This window comes from Mauremys mutica, chromosome 20, assembly GCF_020497125.1.
Source record: "Mauremys mutica isolate MM-2020 ecotype Southern chromosome 20, ASM2049712v1, whole genome shotgun sequence".
Classification (NCBI taxonomy): Eukaryota; Metazoa; Chordata; order Testudines; family Geoemydidae; genus Mauremys; species Mauremys mutica.
Window position 1 is genome coordinate 22,572,400 of NC_059091.1, and position 18,504 is coordinate 22,590,903.

Sequence of the window (18,504 nt, forward strand, 5' to 3'; positions counted from 1 at the left end):
TTTCTGTGGATCGGTGCTGCTCACAAGCCCACCTATTTACTTGGCTCCCTGCTTAAGCAAAAGTCATTTAAAACAATAAAAGTGCAATGTCATTTTTGGGATTTTTTTTTAAATAAAGCCCTGGATTTCCTTAGGGCTGAGTTGCTTTATGTAAAAAAACACAAACATTCCAATGTGTAATTGACAAGGATTTTTAAATCTTTAAGGACACTAAACTATACAAACTGATCTTTAAAAAAAAGTCAGCTATTGAAGGGCATCAATTATACCCTTCTTATAACAAACTGTAAAATATTTCAAGGTAAGATGATTTGTAAAAGAGCATCAACTAATGGCAAAATACGCTTCAGACTGAGGCATGAATGCAGGGGCCGCTAGTTCAGAGCTCCGCTTCCCACCCCACTCTTCAAAGCCAACCTGCGGCAGGTCTGTGCAGCAGTTCCCGGACCTGCCTGGGGACCGCCGGCCCAGGGGGGCTGGAGACTAGCTGGGGACGGGCTGGGAGCTGGCCCCGAGCCGCTACTTTCCCCCACCTGAGTCGGCTCCACAGGCTGCCTGGGAAACCGCCTCGCAGCTATGGGACAGGCTGGGGGAACTGGAAAGTTGAAACAGACAAAAGCCAAAGTATCTTCGCTACGTGAAACTTCCTTCTGGTGGCATTAAAAATAGACCTCGTTCCCGCGTTCCCTCTTCGTGGATCTGACCCCCCCGCCCGCCAAAGAAGTTACGTGATCAGCGCCAAAGCCCTGTTTTAAATCGGCTTCACCCCCCTTCCCAGCAGCAGCTGAATTTCTCCATCACTCAATTGCCAAGTGTTGGGGTTGGGGGGTTGTTTTTTGTGTTGTTTTTTTTTAATTATTTGAGTGGAAAAATTCAAAAGCTTTTGGACGGTTACAAAATCAATTCTTAGCTGCATTTCAAGCCAGTGTCCCCCCCTCCAAACTCAGAAATGTCACCATAGCTTCAGCTCATCCCGCAAAGCTAACGCTGTAACGTGCCTTTTCAGGGAGCTCTGAGCGGAAGGGTTAAAATAATCCCCCCGCCAAAAAAAATCCACCGTTTTCATTAACAGCAAAACCCAACATTTCTTTGCCCCATAGATTATACACGGGGGGGGTCAAATCCACCCCCAGAAGACCATAAATCCAACACATCCGAAACAGACAGAGATCTAATGCAAACGGTGCAGCCCCTTATTTTATTTATTTTTTTTGCATGGTTAGAAATGTTGCATTGATTAACGCCCCCCCCCCTTGCAGCTTGTAAATTTCAACGCCTCCCCCCCCGCTCAGCGACCATGGAAAAAGCTCCCAACTCTCCGCTTCTGCAAACTTCCTCTGCTCCAAACGCCCCTTCTCCGCCGCCCCCTTTGCACCGTCCACACGCTCGCTTCCCTGCTCCCTCGAGAAACTGCCACCGCCCGCGCCCCAGGTTCGCCGCTTCTCCCCCGAGAAATAGAGCCCGGCTTTGGGCCGAACTTTTCCAGCAAGGGGAGAAAGGGGAAACTCCCCTACCTGACCCCGAGCAGGGAGCGCGATGCAAACGCAACAGGAGAGGAAAACAGACAATCCAGGAGCAATTCTTCCCCGGGCATTTAGGAACTGCCTGGATTTCGCTCCCGCTCGGAATGGGGCGGGGGGGGGGGGTTACTTCAAACCAAAAAGACAAACTGGGCTTTGGGGTGGCCGGGTTTCTTTAACAAGCGAAGATCTCAGCTCCCCCCCCCCCCCCGCCCCAAACACAGAAAGGCAAAATCCACTGCAAGCGCGAGCAACTTCTAGCATTAGCAACCGACCCTCTGCAATAACCCCCGCGCGGTGCAGATCATAACAGAAAAGACAAATATTAAAATCACGTCTACATTTGTACAGCCCCCCCCCCGCTCCCTCTCCAGCCCCCCCCCCCAGCATAGCTGCATGCATTAATCCAGCAAACCCCCTGCCCCTTTCCCCCTCCCTCCCTCCTCCCTTTCTCTCTCTCTCTGGTTTTTAATTCTTGAAATAAATTTGGGAGAAGCGCCATTTTCTGAACTAAACCCATGTGCAGTGAATATAACAAAGAACTTGGAAACATGCCATCAAACCCTCTTTCTCTGCAGAAAGAGAGAGAGAGAGAGAGACAGGAAGAATTTTTGTTTCAAACAAAAACACAGCCCAGACAGACAGCAATAATCCTCCCCCCAGCCGCACCGCCACAGCCTGGTGCGCGGCCCGCACCCACATGAAATCAGGAGCAAACCCAACAGCAAAGTTTCATAACATTAAAATAAATAAATAAATAAATAAAAGCAATGACAGAAACAAACAGAACTTGCTTCTCTCTCTCTCTCTTTGTTTGGTTTGGTTGTTGGTTGGTTGGTTGGTTTGTTACCTGGGTCAGGCAGTATGGGGAATACATGGTTAGTTTTGGAAAAACACGGGTGCAGGACTGTTTTTCATATGGAGAACAGCTGGCTAGGTGGCTGCATGGCTAATGCTGCGGCAGCTCCCGCTCTAGTCCATGCTGCCGAGTGGTAACCCCGCCTTGGAGCTCTGAAAGTGAAAGTTTAGACAAAGTTTGGAACCGAGAACACTTTTGCCTTGAGAAAGCTCTCAGCTCCCTCCCCCTCTCCCCCCGCCCCGCTCCGCTCCGCTCCGCTCCCTCCCCCCCGCCATACACACTTTGTATTCGGAGCCCTTCCCTCCCCTTCGCACTGCAGCCCGTCGGGGGAGCGATTCGGGTTTGCGGCGTGTGTGCACGGGCTGGGCTGGGCTGGGCTGGGAGCAGCCTCGCCCGGGAGCTGGGGCTGGTCAGCCTTGGAAGGCTCTAGCCCCCCAGAAATTTGAGGCGTGTTTCCATTGCAACCCCCCGCTGCTGAGCCAGGCCCGGGCACCGTAAGGAAGCAAATCCGAATTCCAGAGGCGTCCCATAGGCAGCGCAGCTCGCTTCAGTGGGGACCAGCGCGGTTTGATTTGGAGCCGGAGAGGGGTTAAAATCGCTGCTTGTCCTGCTCTGCCAGCATCTCACACATGCTCTGGGGCTCCCCACCCCACCCCCCAGAAGCAGAGGCGACCCCCTGGACCCTGCTTTGGCCCGGCAGTGCGAGGCTCCTAGCCAGGGTCTGGGGGGGGTGTTGGGGTTATGCCCCCCGCAATGGGATGTGCACAGCGCTGTACAGATCTTTGCCCCTGGCAAACCAGAGCTCGGCTGGAGCCCAGCCTGAGAACACTGACCAGGGGCGGGGGCGGCACTCTGTCTGTCATGGGACACAAGGGAAACCGGGGGGGGGGTCTTTGGAGCAACTGACCTGGAGAAAATGTACACGCTGGCAGAGCGGGGGTTAAGGTTTTTCCCTTGGACTCAATCCTGTTCCTCATAAACTCGTTTTTAAAATGTCCTTGAGTTAATTTATTTTATTGCTAAAGAGGTTGGCTTTGTTTTAACAATCCGCCCTAGTGTGGTGCAAAGGGGAAAGTGTGCTCCAGCATGTGATAGACGAGTGGCTCTGGAGATCAGATAGACACATAGATAGACGGGGGGCTATGGAACTAGGTAGACTGACAGACAGGTTGTGTAGATAGATAGATAGATAGATAGATAGATAGATAGATAGATAGATAGAGGGGGTGGATGGGGATAGATAGATAGATAGATAGATAGATAGATAGATAGATAGATAGATAGATAGATAGATAGATAGATAGATAGATAGATAGATGGGGTGGATGGGGATAGATAGATCGATAGATTAGATAGATGGGGTGGATGGGGATAGATGGGTATGAAGACGGATGGGTGTATATGGCAATTAGATGTATGGGTATGGAGATGGATGGGTGTGTATGGAGATTGGATGGACAGATGGGTATGGAGATGGGTATGGAAATGGGTGTGTATGGAGATAGATGGGGATGGAGATGGATGGATGGGTATGGAGATGGATGGGTATGTATGGAGATAGATGGGGATGGAGATGGGTATGGAGACGGACGGATGGGTGTGGGTATGGAGATGGATGGATGGGTATGGAGACGGATGGGTGTGTATGGAGATTGGATGGATGGATATGGAGATGGATGGATGGGGATGGTGACGGATGGTTGGGTATGGAGACGGATGGGTGTGTATGGAGATAGATGGGGATGGGGATGGAGATAGATGGGGATGGAGATGGATGAGTGTGTATGGAGATAGATAGATGGGCATGGAGAGAGATGGATGGGTATGGAGACGGATGGGTATGTATGGAGATAGATGGGGATGGAGATGGGGATGGAGACGGACGGATGGGTATGGAGACGGATGGGTGTGTATGGAGATAGATGGGGATGGAGATGGACAGATGGGTATGGAGATGGATGGGGATGGAGATGGATGGGTGGGGATGGAGATGGGGATGGAGATAGATGGGTATGGAGACGGATGGGTATGTATGGAGATAGATGGAGATGGGGATGGAGACGGACGGATGGGTATGGAGACGGATGGGTATGTATGGAGATAGATGGGGATGGAGATGGGGATGGAGACGGACGGATGGGTATGGAGACGGATGGGTGGGGATGGAGATGGATGGGTGGGGATGGAGATGGGGATGGAGATAGATGGGGATGGAGATGGATGGCTGGGTATGGAGACGGATGGGTATGTATGGAGATAGATGGGGATGAAGATGGGGATGGAGACGGACGGATGGGGATGGAGATAGATGGATGGGGATGGAGATGGATGGGTGTGTATGGAGATAGATGGGGATGGAGATGGGCATGGAGATAGATGGGGATGGAGATGGATGGCTGGGTATGGAGACGGATGAGTGTGTATGGAGATAGATGGGGATGGAGACGGACGGATGGGTATGGGTATGGAGATGGATGGATGGGTCTGGAGACGGATGGGTGTGTATGGAGATAGATGGGGATGGAGATGGAGATGGGGATTGAGATGGACGGATGGAGATGGGTATGGAGACGGATGGGTGTGTATGGAGATAGATGGGATGGAGATGGGTATGGAGACGGATGGATGGGTCTGGAGACGGATGGGTGTGTATGGAGATTGGATGGATGGAGATGGAGATGGAGATGGATGGATGGGGATGGGGACGGATGGTTGGGTATGGAGATTGGATGGATGGAGATGGAGATGGATGGATGGGGATGGTGACGGATGGTTGGGTATGGAGACGGATAGATGGGGATGGAAATTAGGTATCTGGATAAAGGCAGGCAGGTGACGAGTACATAGCAGGCAGAGGGACAGTTTCCCACTCTAGCCCCCGGATCCCCAGTGGGGTCCCAGGGATTGCCCAGCCGGCCCTGCCTTCCCCTCTTGCTGGATTTCCCTATGATACTGTTTTACCAGCCCGGGGAGGGGGGTCTTTCCTGCCCTTCTGCACCTGCTGCTGCGCAGCCCCTTGCCCAGCCCCTGGTCGCACTGGGTGCCCCGCTGGCGAGCCCCATGGGAATCCAGTGCAGGAAGCCGGGAGACCCCGTTCCCCTCAGCGGGAGTGTGGGGCAAAGCGCAGTCAGGGGCAGGGCTGAAGGCAAGTTTGTTAATTTCACCCTAGGCTGAACCAGGTGTCTTCTGCAAGGGGCACCTGGCTGCTCTCAGGGATTAGCCTGGAAGGCCGGCTTGGGGCTCAGGGGGGTCAGCGGACTTGTGAGGCATCAGCCCCCTTCATGCCCATCCCCTCCCAGAGTGGCATCTCCTGGCATCATGCTTGTGCCCTCTCTTTCCAACAGTGCCCCACTGCTGAGACACTGGCTAACCCCCACCCCCACCCCACCCCGTTTGCTCCAGGAGACAACAGTGTGCTTGCAACTCAAAGCAGGGAGTTTAGAATTACCAGGAGGCAAGAGGGCTAAAGTTTCATCTTAATATCCCCCATTGAAAGCCCTGCTTTGTTTCTGAGTTGCTGGGGCAGAAACTGGAGGGGGGGGCTCTGATGTGGAGAGAGGGTTTCAAGCATGGATCCAAGAGCTGCCAAGGTGAGAGGGTGGGGGAGGGATAGGAAGGGAGAAAGGGGAAAAGGCTGCCCCACTCAGCAGGTTGGGTGTGAGTGCCGGGGGAGCGGACAGGTGGGGGGGGGTGTTGAGGGGGGTGTATGTTTCTCTGTATGTAAAATCCTCACTTTTACTCTCTTGAAAATGGTGTATATACACACACAAGATAAACAGAGGGGATTCACACACAGACAGGACACACTCTAGCTGTGCAGGCACACACAAACACACACAGACACAGATGACACCACACACACAGAGTATACACCCAAAGGCGGGATACACACAAGATACACACACACAATCACAAACAGGATACACACTAGATACACATCCACACAACACATGCAGAGTACACACAGAAGATATACCCACAATACACAACACACACATGCACAGGAGGTGTCCTAGAGACACACACAGCTGTAGAACAGGTTAGGAATTTTCCAATACATTTATTTTTTGTTGGAAAAAGTTGATTTGTCAATAGCGAAACATTTCCCAGGAACAGGTTGCTCGGGACAAATTCCCCATTCTGGTTTTTGGAGGGGTTAAAGGCATGACATTGTCAAAATGCAACGGTCCAGTTTTAAGTTCAAAAACCATTTTGCATTTCGAAATGGGAGTTAGTCACTGTTCAAACAATGTAAAGCTGTTTTTTAAAAAAGGCCGACGTGGGAAGGAAACGGTTTGAGCTTCTACCCAAAGAACTCCTTTCACTTGGCCCAATCGCCGTGATTTTTTTCAGATTTTCGGTTCACGGAAATTTGCAATTTTGACTCTTTGTGATGGGAACACCTCCCGAAATCTGGCCAACTCCTACCTTATGAGTGAGCCCATCACCCTCCCAGCCCCCCAGGGTGCGTCTACACTGCAGCTGGGAGTGAGCCCGGGGAGACAGACGCGCACGAGCGAGGGGCCAGCTGGCGTGCGACAAACAGCGCTGTGGATGTTGCGGTTCGGGCGGCAGCTTGGGCCCACCTGACCTCCAGGCAGCTACCCCGGCTGGGAGGCTCGCTGACAGCTCCAGTGTAGACACACCCAGAGAGGCCACAGGAGGTGCCTTTCATTTGGCACAAGACCAAGGACCTGAGTGCTGCTGCCTCCATGTATTGGGAAATGTCCACCCAGACCTGGCTTGGCCTTTCGGTCTTTCAGGCTGGGTTCTGCGCTGGAGCTGAAGGCACTACAGTGCCTGGACCTGCTTGGAACTGGGTCCATTAGCCACTCTCCCAACTCCCAGCCTGGGTCTCAGTGTCACATGGGAGGAATCTGTCCTGTCAAAGGCCTGGGCCCGCGCACAGAGAAACGGCAATTCCCAGCCCACTGTCTGGCTATTCATCTGGCCTGAGCACTGCAGCACCACCCCCCACGCACACGCTCACAGAGTCGGGAAAAATCAGTCTCCTTTTACAGATGGAGAAACTGAGGCACAGAGCGATGAAGGGATCACAGTGAGTTACGGGGCAGAGAACTAAAAAACCTCGACTGTCAGCATCTCCCCTCCCCCACCTCTAACCCACCAGCCTCCACTGCCCCCGAGCTGAGGATAGAACCCAGGAGTCCTGACTCCCAGCCCCCAGCTCAGACCACCCCCCTTCCTACTCTTTGCAATAGAACCCAGGCATCCTGCCTGCCTGCCCCTTGCCATAACCACTTCTTGCTCCTTTGCGCAGCTAACGATCAGCCCTGGATTCCCCTTCCTGTGCCAGGCAGGAAGCCCATATGCCGTTGTGCCCCGCTCCCGTGCCATCTCCCCGGGGAGTCGTTCCTGAGGGGCTGCTTGGCTCCATGACCAAGGCGGGAGTGGACAGGGGTCAATGCCAGTGTCCTCCCCATCCGCCTCTCGGTCAGTGAGCTACGGTGGGGAGGGACACACCTTAGAGTGGAACGTGCCAATCGGGCTGGAGTCTAGGGGGACAGGTTGGGAAGCAAGGAACGAGACCTGGGGCCTTTCCCCTCTCGGGGGCGCTGGCTCCAATCTGGCCCCATGGCAGGGCTGGGGAACGGGACATGGGTAGGGCTGCCACCTGTGAGGTAAAAACCCCATTTCATCCAGGACAGCTATGTCCAAAGATGGACAGTCCTGGGAAATCCTGGACAGGTGGTCACCTTACACATGGGGCTTTTCCGCTCCAGGGGGCGCCGCCCCCAATCTGGCCCCAGGGACTGGGGGGGGGGCTCTCCCCTCCAGGTGGCACCAGCTCCAATCTGGCCTGGCCAGCAGTGACCCAACGGGCAGTCTGGCATCCTCCAGGAGAGGAATTTGCCGGCATCATGCTGCCTCCATTGCTGAGCCGAGCTCCCCATGCCCACCAGCCCCCCTGCTGACATGGGGGGCTAAGGCAGGGGAGGACTCAGATACAAGCCCCCATTGAGCCAGCTCCTTCCCCTGGCACCCAGGCACCACCCTCTCCATTAACTCTGCTGCAAGGCCTAGGCACTGAGGCTGCCCCACCTCCCGGCGGCCCAATTTTCCAACCGCGAGCCCAGCTGTTTGCCACAGCACCAGGCAGTGCCAGTGCCAAGCAATGCGCCCCCTCTGGGGAGGGGCTGGGACGCGGCTCTTCGCGCCTCCCTTGTTTTATTTAGCTCCTTGCTGCGGCACCAAGCCTGCCGGGGAGTGGGGCTCAGCTTTAATGCAGGCACCCGGCCCGGTGAGCCAGGGCAGAGTGGGGGGAGCCGCTTTCCCTGCCATCTGTCGCCACTCGGTGCCGAAGGAGACGCGCCATACAGGGGCTGGCGCACGAAGGCAGCAGTGTCCTGGCTCAGCCCAGCCAACAGGAGCGGGTAAGCCTTTCCTCACTGGGGCCCCCGTGCCCCCGCTCTGCGGGGCCAGGCTCGGCACATTCGGCAGTGCTGCCACGATGCTTGCCTAAAAGACAGAGGGCTCTGTGCCACGTGGCGGCAGTAGGGGCGCAGAGCTCCCAGGCAGCACTGCCCAGGGAATAGGAAACTCCCATGTACAGTTCGGGGAGGGGGGGAAGGCCAATAAGGTACAATAGAAGGACCCACACAGCAGGGGAAGATGAACAAGGTACCACGGAAGGTCCCACGCAGCAGGGGGAGATGAATGAGGTGCCACGGAAGGACTCGCGCAGCAGGGGGAGATGAATGAGGTGCCACGGAAGGTCCCGCGCAGCCGGGGGAGATGAATGAGGTGCCATGGAAGGTCCCATGAAGCAGGGGGAGATGAATGAGGTGCCACGGAAGGTTCCACACAGTGGGGGGAGATGAATGAGGTGCCACGGAAGGTCCCGTGCAGCCGGGGGAGATGAATGAGGTGCCATGGAAGGTCCCATGAAGCAGGGGGAGATGAATGAGGTGCCACGGAAGGTTCCACACAGTGGGGGGAGATGAATGAGGTGCCACGGAAGGTCCCGCGCAGCTGGGGGAGATGAATGAGGTGCCATGGAAGGTCCCATGAAGCAGGGGGAGATGAATGAGGTGCCACGGAAAGTTCCACGCAGTGGGAGGAGATGAATGAGGTGCCATGGAAGGTCCCATGAAGCAGAGGGAGATGAATGAGGTGCCATGGAAGGTTCCACACAATGGGGGGAGATGAACGAGGTGCCATGGAAGGTTCCACACAGTGGGAGGAGATGAATGAGGTGCCACGGAAGGACTCGCGCAGCAGGGGGAGATGAATGAGGGGCCATGGAAGGTTCCACACAATGGGGGGAGATGAATGAGGTGCCACGGAAGGACTCACGCAGCAGGGGGAGATGAACAAGGTGCCACGGAAGGTCCCACACAGTGGAAGGAATCAGGAATTTCCCCAATCTTGATGCGATACCAGAGCAGCCCCTTTCCCCAGGTGGCTGCTGGGACACAAATGGCTCTTGAGTCAACTCAGTTGCAATTACCCAGCCGTTGGGAGGAACCTGTGATTACCGGCACGTCCCGCCACGAGAGGGGCACTGTGCCAGGTACCTCCAGCATAGTGAGCGATGGAAAGAGCCCTGAGCCAGAGCCATCCTGGGATCCACACCCCCGGCCATCCCAATCCCACCCAGGGGGCTGCCGGGCTGCTCCCTACCCAGACCCCATGTGGACCTGAGCCTGCTGGAGGGAGGGGGTGCTCATCTCATGCTTAAGGCAAAGTGCCATGGAATTAGCCAACCACCCAGCCCCCAAAATTTGGGGTAACTCCCCCGGCACCTCCAAGCCCCAAGGGAGCCCAACCAGTAGAGCAAAGCAGGGTGCAGGGCTTATGAGAGCCCCTCTGGGGCAGGCTCCAGGGGGTGCACTTCCCCGGCAGCCCCCCTCATGCATCGCAGCCCCAACTCAGCCACCAACCTGGCTGCAGACCCCAAGTGCTGGTGCTCTGAGTTCAAGGGGTCTCAGACTTACCACTCAAAGCCCCACCCCCTCGCTGGTGGAGAGGCCAAGGAAAGAACGAACCCTAGACAGTGACCCCTCCGCACCCCTGGGGAGTGGCTGTGGGTGCCCCGCACCATGCCAAGCTGGTAGCTTAGCTCTGCCGCTGCATTAACACCGGGCATAAATCAAACCCGAAGTGACAGTGGTTCCAGGCCGGGGCTCGGCCCCAAGTCAGGACTCCTGGCCTTGGAAGGGAGTGGGGCCTAGGGGTGAGAGGTTCTGGTCCCAGCTCTGGGAGGGGAATGAGGTCCTAGTCCAGCCCTTGCCACCATCTGTCCCCACCCCCAACTGCCAACCAAGGGGCCAGGAACAACCCTTCCCTCCCCCACCGCCGAGGCTGGAATGAGCTGGGGAGTAATCATCATCCCTTTGCACCAGTCGAGCTCAAAGCACCTTACAAAGGAGGTTAGGAGCATAATCCCCAGTGTACAGACAGGGAAACTGAGGCACAGAGAGGGGAAACGACTGGCCCAAGGTCACCCAGCAGGCCAGTGGCAGAGCCAGGAAGAGAACCCAGGTGTCCTGAGTCCCAGGTGTTCTAGCCCCAGGGAAGCGAGGAGCTCAGGGCTCGGATAGCAGTGGGGCTGCGGGTCAGGATCGAGGGGCACCAGCAGACCATTGTAAAAGCTTTCCTGATGCCCGTCTACACTAGCCAAGCCCGTCTCTCCCCCCCGCTGAGTCTGGTTTCAGCCGAGGATGCACCCCCCCCACACACACTCAAAACGGCTTCAACTTTCCACAGGCTGCTCCCTCTGCTCCCCCCGTGTGCGGGGGGGGGCGTCCTCGGCTCTCACAGCTGCGCCCCTGCCCAGCTCCTCCTAACTGGGCCGATGCCCAAAGAATGCCCAGCCATGCCAGGAGCCGCCTGCGGCTGGGGGATGGGGGGCAGCTGGAGGCCCGGGAAGGAGCGGGTTTTACAACACGCCAAGGAAGGAGCCAGGGTCTCTCCCGCCCACCCCCAGAACCCAAGTGGCACGACTGCCAAAGAGGGAGGTCACTGGGTAACCCTCTCCCCTGCCTAGAGCACCCCCATTCCCAGGCCTCTCCCGCCCAGCTCCTCACCTTTTGGGGTAAAAGAGAGACCATCTGTGCCCCTCCCCCCGATCCCTCTTCACTGCCAAACCTCTGATGCCAGTGTCTGTCTCATTGTGCCTGGACCTGCCAGCTCTGTGCCATGCTCCTGGCGCCTCCCATCTCCCCCCCCCCCCGAGCGCTTTGTGCAGCGGGGGAAGCGGCTCTTTATTTGAAAGCTCGTCATATGGGGGGTGAATTGGAGATTCCCAATAAAGCAGCAAATCACCCACGCAGAGCTCAGCCGGTGCCCCCTAATCCCGACCCACAGCCCCCCAGCCCCCCCACTACCCCAGCCCTCGCCCCCCCCAACAGAGCTCAGCCGGTGCCCCCTAATCCCGACCCACAGCCCCCCAGCCCCCCCACTACCCCAGCCCTAGCCCCCCCCAACAGAGCTCAGCCGGTGCCCCCTAATCCCGACCCACAGCCCCCCAGCCCCCCGCTATCCCAGCCCTAGCCCCCCCCAACAGAGCTCAGCCTGTGCCCCCTAATCCCGACCCACATCCCCCCAGCCCCCCCACTACCCCAGCCCTCGCCCCCCCCAACAGAGCTCAGCCGGTGCCCCCTAATACCGACCCACAGCCCCCCAGCCCCCCCACTACCCCAGCCCTCGCCCCCCCCCAACAGAGCTCAGCCGGTGCCCCCTAATCCCGACCCACAACCCCCCCCCCCCCCCACTACCCCAGCCCTAGCCCCCCCCAACAGAGCTCAGCCGGTGCCCCCTAATCCCGACCCGCAGCCCCCCCACTATCCCAGCCCTAGCCCCCCCCAACAGAGCTCAGCCGGTGCCCCCTAATCCCGACCCGCAGCCCCCCAGCCCCCCCACTACCCCAGCCCTCGCCCCCCTCCCCCCCAACAGAGCTCAGCCGGTGCCCCCTAATCCTGACCCCCAGCCCCCCAGCCCCCCCACTATCCCAGCCCTAGCCCCCCCCCCAACAGAGCTCAGCCGGTGCCCCCTAATCCCGACCCGCAGCCCCCCCACTACCCCAGCCCTCGGCCCCCCCCCAACAGAGCTCAGCCGGTGCCCCCTAATCCCGACCCGCAGCCCCCCAGCCCCCCGCTATCCCCCCCCTAGCCCCCCCCAACAGAGCTCAGCCGGTGCCCCCTAATCCCGACCCCCAGCCCCCCAGCCCCCCCGCTATCCCAGCCCTTGCCCCCCCCAACAGAGCTCAGCCGGTGCCCCCTAATCCCGACCCGCAGCCCCCCAGCCCCCCCGCTATCCCAGCCCTAGCCCCCCCCAACAGAGCTCAGCCGGTGCCTCCTAATCCCGACCCGCAGCCCCCCCACTACCCCAGCCCTCGCCCCCCCAACAGAGCTCAGCCGGTGCCCCCTAATCCCGACCCCCAGCCCCCCAGCCCCCCCACTATCCCAGCCCTAGCCCCCCTCCCCCCCAACAGAGCTCAGCCGGTGCCCCCTAATCCCGACCCACAGCATCTCTCCCCCTGCTAGTCCAGCCCTGGGCTCCCCCATACACACAGCTCCACCAGTGCCCCTCACTCCCGACCCGCAGCCCCCTACTAGCCCAGCCCTGGGCCCTTGCTGAACAGAAAACACCCAGGCGAGCCTCTCCGAAAGGAGCAGCAATTGACATTAGCCAACACCCAGCACCGGCAGAGAAGACCCAGCTAACTCCGTATTAGTTATTGATCCCATTTATGACAGCAGGGCAGTTACATGGCGGGGGTGCTTGGGATGGGGGGCAGGGCTCAGGAAGGGATCCCCCCATGTATTCTGGGGGGAGGGGTTATCTCCTTACCCCAAAGCGTCAGGCTGGCCAGGGCTCTGAGCAATCTCTCTCTCAGGGGCTTGGCTGGCTGGTTCTTGCCCCCATGCTCAGGGTCTAACTGATCCCCCTACATGGGGCAAGGGAGAAATTCCCCCCCAGGTCAGATTGGCAGGGACCTTGGGGGGGCACCTCCCTCTGCAGCGTGGGGGGCAGGTCACTTGCAGGATTAGCTGGGTATTTCTCCCTTCATCCCCTCGGCCACAGGCTGCTCCTATTCTTTGCCTGTGGCTCTACTTGCATATGGGAGCCCTCGGACCCAGGCACCACACAGACCCTCTAGGGCAGGGCTCCTTCCAGAGGCCTCAAGGTGCTTCACAAAGGAAGGTGAGGAGCATTGTCCATTATCCCCAGGTCATAGGTGGGAAACTGAGGCACAGAGAGGCACCGGGGCCTGCCTGAGGCAGGTCCGTGGTGGAGCCGGGGTCTCTCGACTCCCATTCCATCACACACAGCCCCGCTGGCGCTCTCTGCCGCTTGCCAACCCTCACGTACTATGGTGCTAGGAGCTATCGAAGCACTTGGACAGACAGACGGACAGGGGGGCATGGGGTTATATAGACAGCCACACTGTCACCTTGGCTGAGTGATGTGCACATGGAAAATGCCGCCTAACTGGCAAAAAGCCTGTCAAGTTTTCAGAAGCCTGGGGGTGGTGGCAGGTTGATCCAAGGTACATCCTCACTCACATTCATATTAGAATTCATTCTGGTCCAATGAAAGTTCACAGGCAACCAATCAAACGCTAAAGGAGCCAAGTACTCCGTGGTGCCCACTCTCCACGCTGATTTGTCTTAAAGCCCCAGCTCCGGGAGTCATGAGATTGCAGCCGTCAGTTGTTTTTCAAAGTCAGTTTCCAGCCCCTGGGACTGCAGGAGAGCCCCCTTCCCAATCCCTCTGAATGGCTCCACACCCAAAAAACCAAGTGCTGATTGTTTTAAAGCCGAGCTCGTGATCTTTAAGTTGGTCTCTGATTTCAGGGGTGGCATGATCAGGCCCTGCTGCCCCTTCCCTGCATGCTGGTTACACTCTATTGGTGCCATTTCTCTCCATAACTTCAGGGATGCCCAGTGGCCTGTCAGACTAGACGTTCACACAGCGCCGCACCCAACAGGGTCTCGGTCCATGACTCGGGTTCCTAGCTGCGGCCATAAGGCGCCTAATGAATAGATGATAAACCCAGCTGGGCAAATGGGTTTTTCGCTTCATTGCCAATTCTGAACAATTAGTTTTAAAAAATGGTTTGGGGCCGAACCTGACACAACATTTCTCAGCATTTTCGGAAAATCCAAAAATTGGGGGGAAAAAAATTACATTTCAATTTTAACAGAGAGAAAGTTTTGGTTGCAAAATGTTGCCCCGCCCTGAACGGGCTGGTCTCGGCTGGTCTCAGAATCAACGAACAAGCAAACGATCTCGACAATCGCACAGCGCAGTGGTTAGGGTGCTCGCCTAGCGCTAGAGAGCCCAGCGTTCCGTTCCCTGCTCCGACACAGACTGCTCACCTGAGTTTGGGCAAGTGTGATATAATATCTCACGGAAAGGTGACAGGGCCAGAAAGAGATAATCAACTCACAGACTGACCTGAGCCATGGCCTAACTCTAGAGATTTGTTAGGAAGATCTGTGAATGAACAGAGCTTTGAAATGCAAGTCGGCATTGCTAGAGATAGAAGGGGAGGTGTTTGCTCAGGGCTTGGGAGAGCAGCAAACAAGCCTTGTCTATTGCTAGAGCTTTAATTCAAAGATCAAAAAAGGAGTATTAACTTTTATGATGTTACTTGAGTGAAATAGTGTTATTGTCTATGTGTCTCTCTGAAGGTTGTGCTAACCTGTATCTGAACTGTTTAATGGATAAATTACCCTGTGCTAATTGCCAGGATGTTTGGGAGAAGGAGAGTGAAGCCCATTGTTTTCTCAGGCCGAAAGGCTGCTGGAAACGTGTAAGAACCTGGGACACGATCCTGCTTCATCTCAGATCTGCTTTGGGTTTCAGGAGGGGGAAACCTTAAGCCACAAGGATTGAGATCCCCAGTCACTGACTGGAGCCACCCGGAATATGGACATTGGACTGTAACCTATGGACTATTTCTAAATGGACTTTTGGCAACTACAAGCTCACTTCTGCTGTGTATCTGAACCTCAAGAATTGAATTCAAGTCTGTCTGTAGATTGATCTTTTAACCAACTCTCTCTTTTCTTTTTTAATAAATTTTAGCTTAGTTAATAAGAATTGACTATAGCGTGTATTTTGGGTGAGATCTAAGTTATAATTGAACCTGGGTACGTGGCTGATGCTTTGGGATTGGAAGAACCTTTTCTTTTATATGATGGGAGAAGATTTTCAGGAATCATCATCATCTGTTTGACAGGTGTGTCTGGACGGAGGCCTGAGGCTGGGCACTTTAAGGGAACTGCGTTGTTTGGACTTCTGAGTAACCAGTGAGGTGCTACAGAAGCTGCTTTGTGCTGGCTTGGTAAACTAAGCATTGAAATATCCACCAGCGTTTGGGGTTTGCCTGCCCCGTTTTGTCTGCAGTTCACCCTAATTGAGTGACCTCAGCTGGCTCCCACGGGCAGCACCGTCACAATAAGTCATTTACCCGCTGTGTGCCTCAGTTTCCCCACCCCTAAAACTGGTATAATAACAGGGCTGTGCCCCCTGGGGGGGACGAGGGGGAGGGTAAATACAGTAAAGACCAGGTGGTGCCTAGATGCCCCAGTGATAGGGGCCATATAGCAAGCCAGATAAACGTGGCAGCTGTTCACGGCAAGGGTTGTCGTTCGGGTGAGGGCCCGATCTCTGAGCACTACCACAATTCCAGCACAATAATAACGATGCTTTAAGCTGGGACTTCCAAGCGTCTGGCATCTGTCTCTCCCGGAGCCTGCTCCTGTTCCCGTTGAAGTAAAGGGCAAAGCTCATTTTTTTCCATGGAACGGGATCAGCTCCCCCAAGGTAACTCCAGTGGGAACTATGCACCTCGACCCCTTGGAGGAGCCGGCCCGAAGCAACTGACGAGGTCGCCCAGCAGACCAGTGCCAGAGCTGGGAATAGGACCCAGGTGTCCGGGATCCCAGTGCTCTATCCGCCAAGCCAGACAGCCTGGGAGCTAAAGCTTCAGGGCTTAACCTGATCTCTATGAGAGACCAAGCTCTTATGCCACATCTGCTACTGCAGGGCTCTTAAATTGAGAGTATTATTTACTTGGATGGGACAAATGAGTGAATAATCCCCCCCCCCTTGTTATAACCGAATATTGTTAGTTTTTCTCTCTCTAATATTTTGCTCATGATGAGTCATTAACGGAGCTGGCTGGCCAATATTTTCATACGGTTCCTGATTTTTAAATCAGGACGCTCCCCACTCCATGAAAAGATTCCACATTTTCCAGTGGGGGGAGGGAATCAAAACTGTTGGGGGTCTGGTTGTTGGATTTTTCTCTGCCTTTTTAAATGGAAAACTTTGGGGGGGGGAGCAAAGGGGCAGAAATGGCTCTCCCCCCCCATCAAAACTTCAGAAATTGACCAAAATGAAACTAGGCAGGGGTGCTGGAGCCGGGCTGGCCCAGGAAATCAGAGAGAGGAGGTGAGGGAGGTAATATATTTTACTGGACCCACTTCTGCGGGGGAGAGAGACGAGCTTTCGAGCTACCTCGAGCTCTTCTGCGGGTCTCAAACGGTTCCTTTGCCAACCACAGGCTGTTTCTCGAAGGAAATGGAAGTTTGGGATGAAAAACGTCGCAAAGCTGCTCTTGTTGTACAGGATCCCGCTAGCAGAATTCCAGCCGCGACCACGCCGGTAAGGATCTGAAATCTACCGGCCCCATCTCCCTCCCCAGCCAGCTCTGGCGAGCACGGGAGCATTTCGAACAACACCTTCTCGCTCAGGATTCCAGCCGTGGCGGGAAGGAAAAGCTGCTGTGTGCTCTGCACATGGGATTTATTACACATACATGTACAATCCCTGTGCCCGAAGCATGTCACATACTCTAGCCATGAGCCAACACTTCCTCTTAGAATATAGCACTTGGCCCGGGCTCCTTATTGTTTTTGGGAGCGGGAAAATATTAAATCTGAAACGAGGCTTGTCCAACATATGGAACAGATTGGAGGCCCCTCCACTTTTTCCCTCCCCCCCCCCACTTAATAAGAAAATATCTTTACTAGCGAGAGGGTAACGGGGGAGCTCCGGGGATTGGGGAGGGACATCGCTCGACTCGGCGCCGACTGTGCTTTCGAAAAATAGACTGTTCCAGGCTCAGTTGAGTACGGAAATGTGTGTGTGTGTGTGTGTGTGTGTGAGGGGGATCTAGTGATCGTGTGCAGCTGGGGGGAGAGGGGGTTGGGGAGCAGGGGGCTGTGAGGGTGCAGGGTGGGGGGAGCTGGGGTGCAGAGAGGAATGAGAAGCAGAGGGGGCTGTGATGCGGCCTGGCCAAACAGGGGACTGTGTATGGGAAAGCCAAAGCAATCCCCACGGATCAGACCCTCACCCCACAGCTCTCCCCCCCACCCCCCCAAAACTAACCCCAGCTGCATAACTTTCACTAAGAGTCCCCATCTTTTACATTGTGTTCCAGAGCGGGAACCCCCCGGCCATGTGGTCAGGAACAAACCCGTACCGGGCCCCAGTCCTGCCCGAAGCCCTTGGGGCATGTCAGACTGGGAAGTGGGGGAACCCCATCAGGCGGCCGAGACGTGAAACTGCAGCGGGTGGCGGGGGTGTTGCTGGAGGGGGGCAGAATCTCTGAATTGGGGGAAAGGGGTATTTTGATTGAGCTGGCCGGTTCTAGTCACACCGCAAAGGAGAGCCCCACAATTTGAACCCCTCTCTGCCAGCCTAGGAAGGGCAGCTCTCCCCACTTCTCCTGGAGTCCAAGGCCAGCAGGTAGCAGTAGATCCACTAGCCTGGCCTGACCAACAGAGAACAGTCGATGTCAGCCAGGTCCCCCTGTCCTGAGCCCAGTAACTAAAGCGTCTCCCAGAAAGGCAGCCAGGCTGGACTGGAAGGCATCAGGAGATGGGGAACCTACCCCTTCCCTGGGAATTCCCCCCTTTTACAGGTGGGGAAACTGAGGCACGTAGTGACATTTGAATGTGGTCTCATGCCCACGGTGGCACCCTCACCGCTACCCCATCTTTCCTCACACGGGTATATGGGCACAGCCTGTCCCCAACTAGCCAAAGCTGGAGATCGATAACTCATCGCTCACTCCAGCCAAAACATGGAGAGCCAAGCACAGGTACCTGCAGTACCTGAGCTCCTCTGAGGCAACCTTCTCAC

The 18,504-nt window shown here is 56.0% G+C and overlaps 1 protein-coding gene across 4 annotated transcripts in view; it reads right to left on the bottom strand.

Annotated features, from left to right (window-relative positions):
* The window catches only part of NFIX (nuclear factor I X), a 227,001-nt gene that overhangs the window by 130,955 nt on the left and 77,542 nt on the right, over positions 1-18,504 (bottom strand). For 3 of the 4 annotated variants that reach the window (XM_044994889.1, XM_044994888.1, XM_044994890.1), the window contains one exon: positions 2,371-2,531. The exons of the other annotated variant lie outside the window; for it this stretch is intronic. In XM_044994889.1, the coding sequence (XP_044850824.1) occupies positions 2,371-2,397 (27 nt within the window). In that variant the 5' untranslated portion in view covers positions 2,398-2,531. The remainder of the gene's footprint in view (positions 1-2,370; positions 2,532-18,504) is intronic. 4 annotated transcript variants of the gene reach the window in all.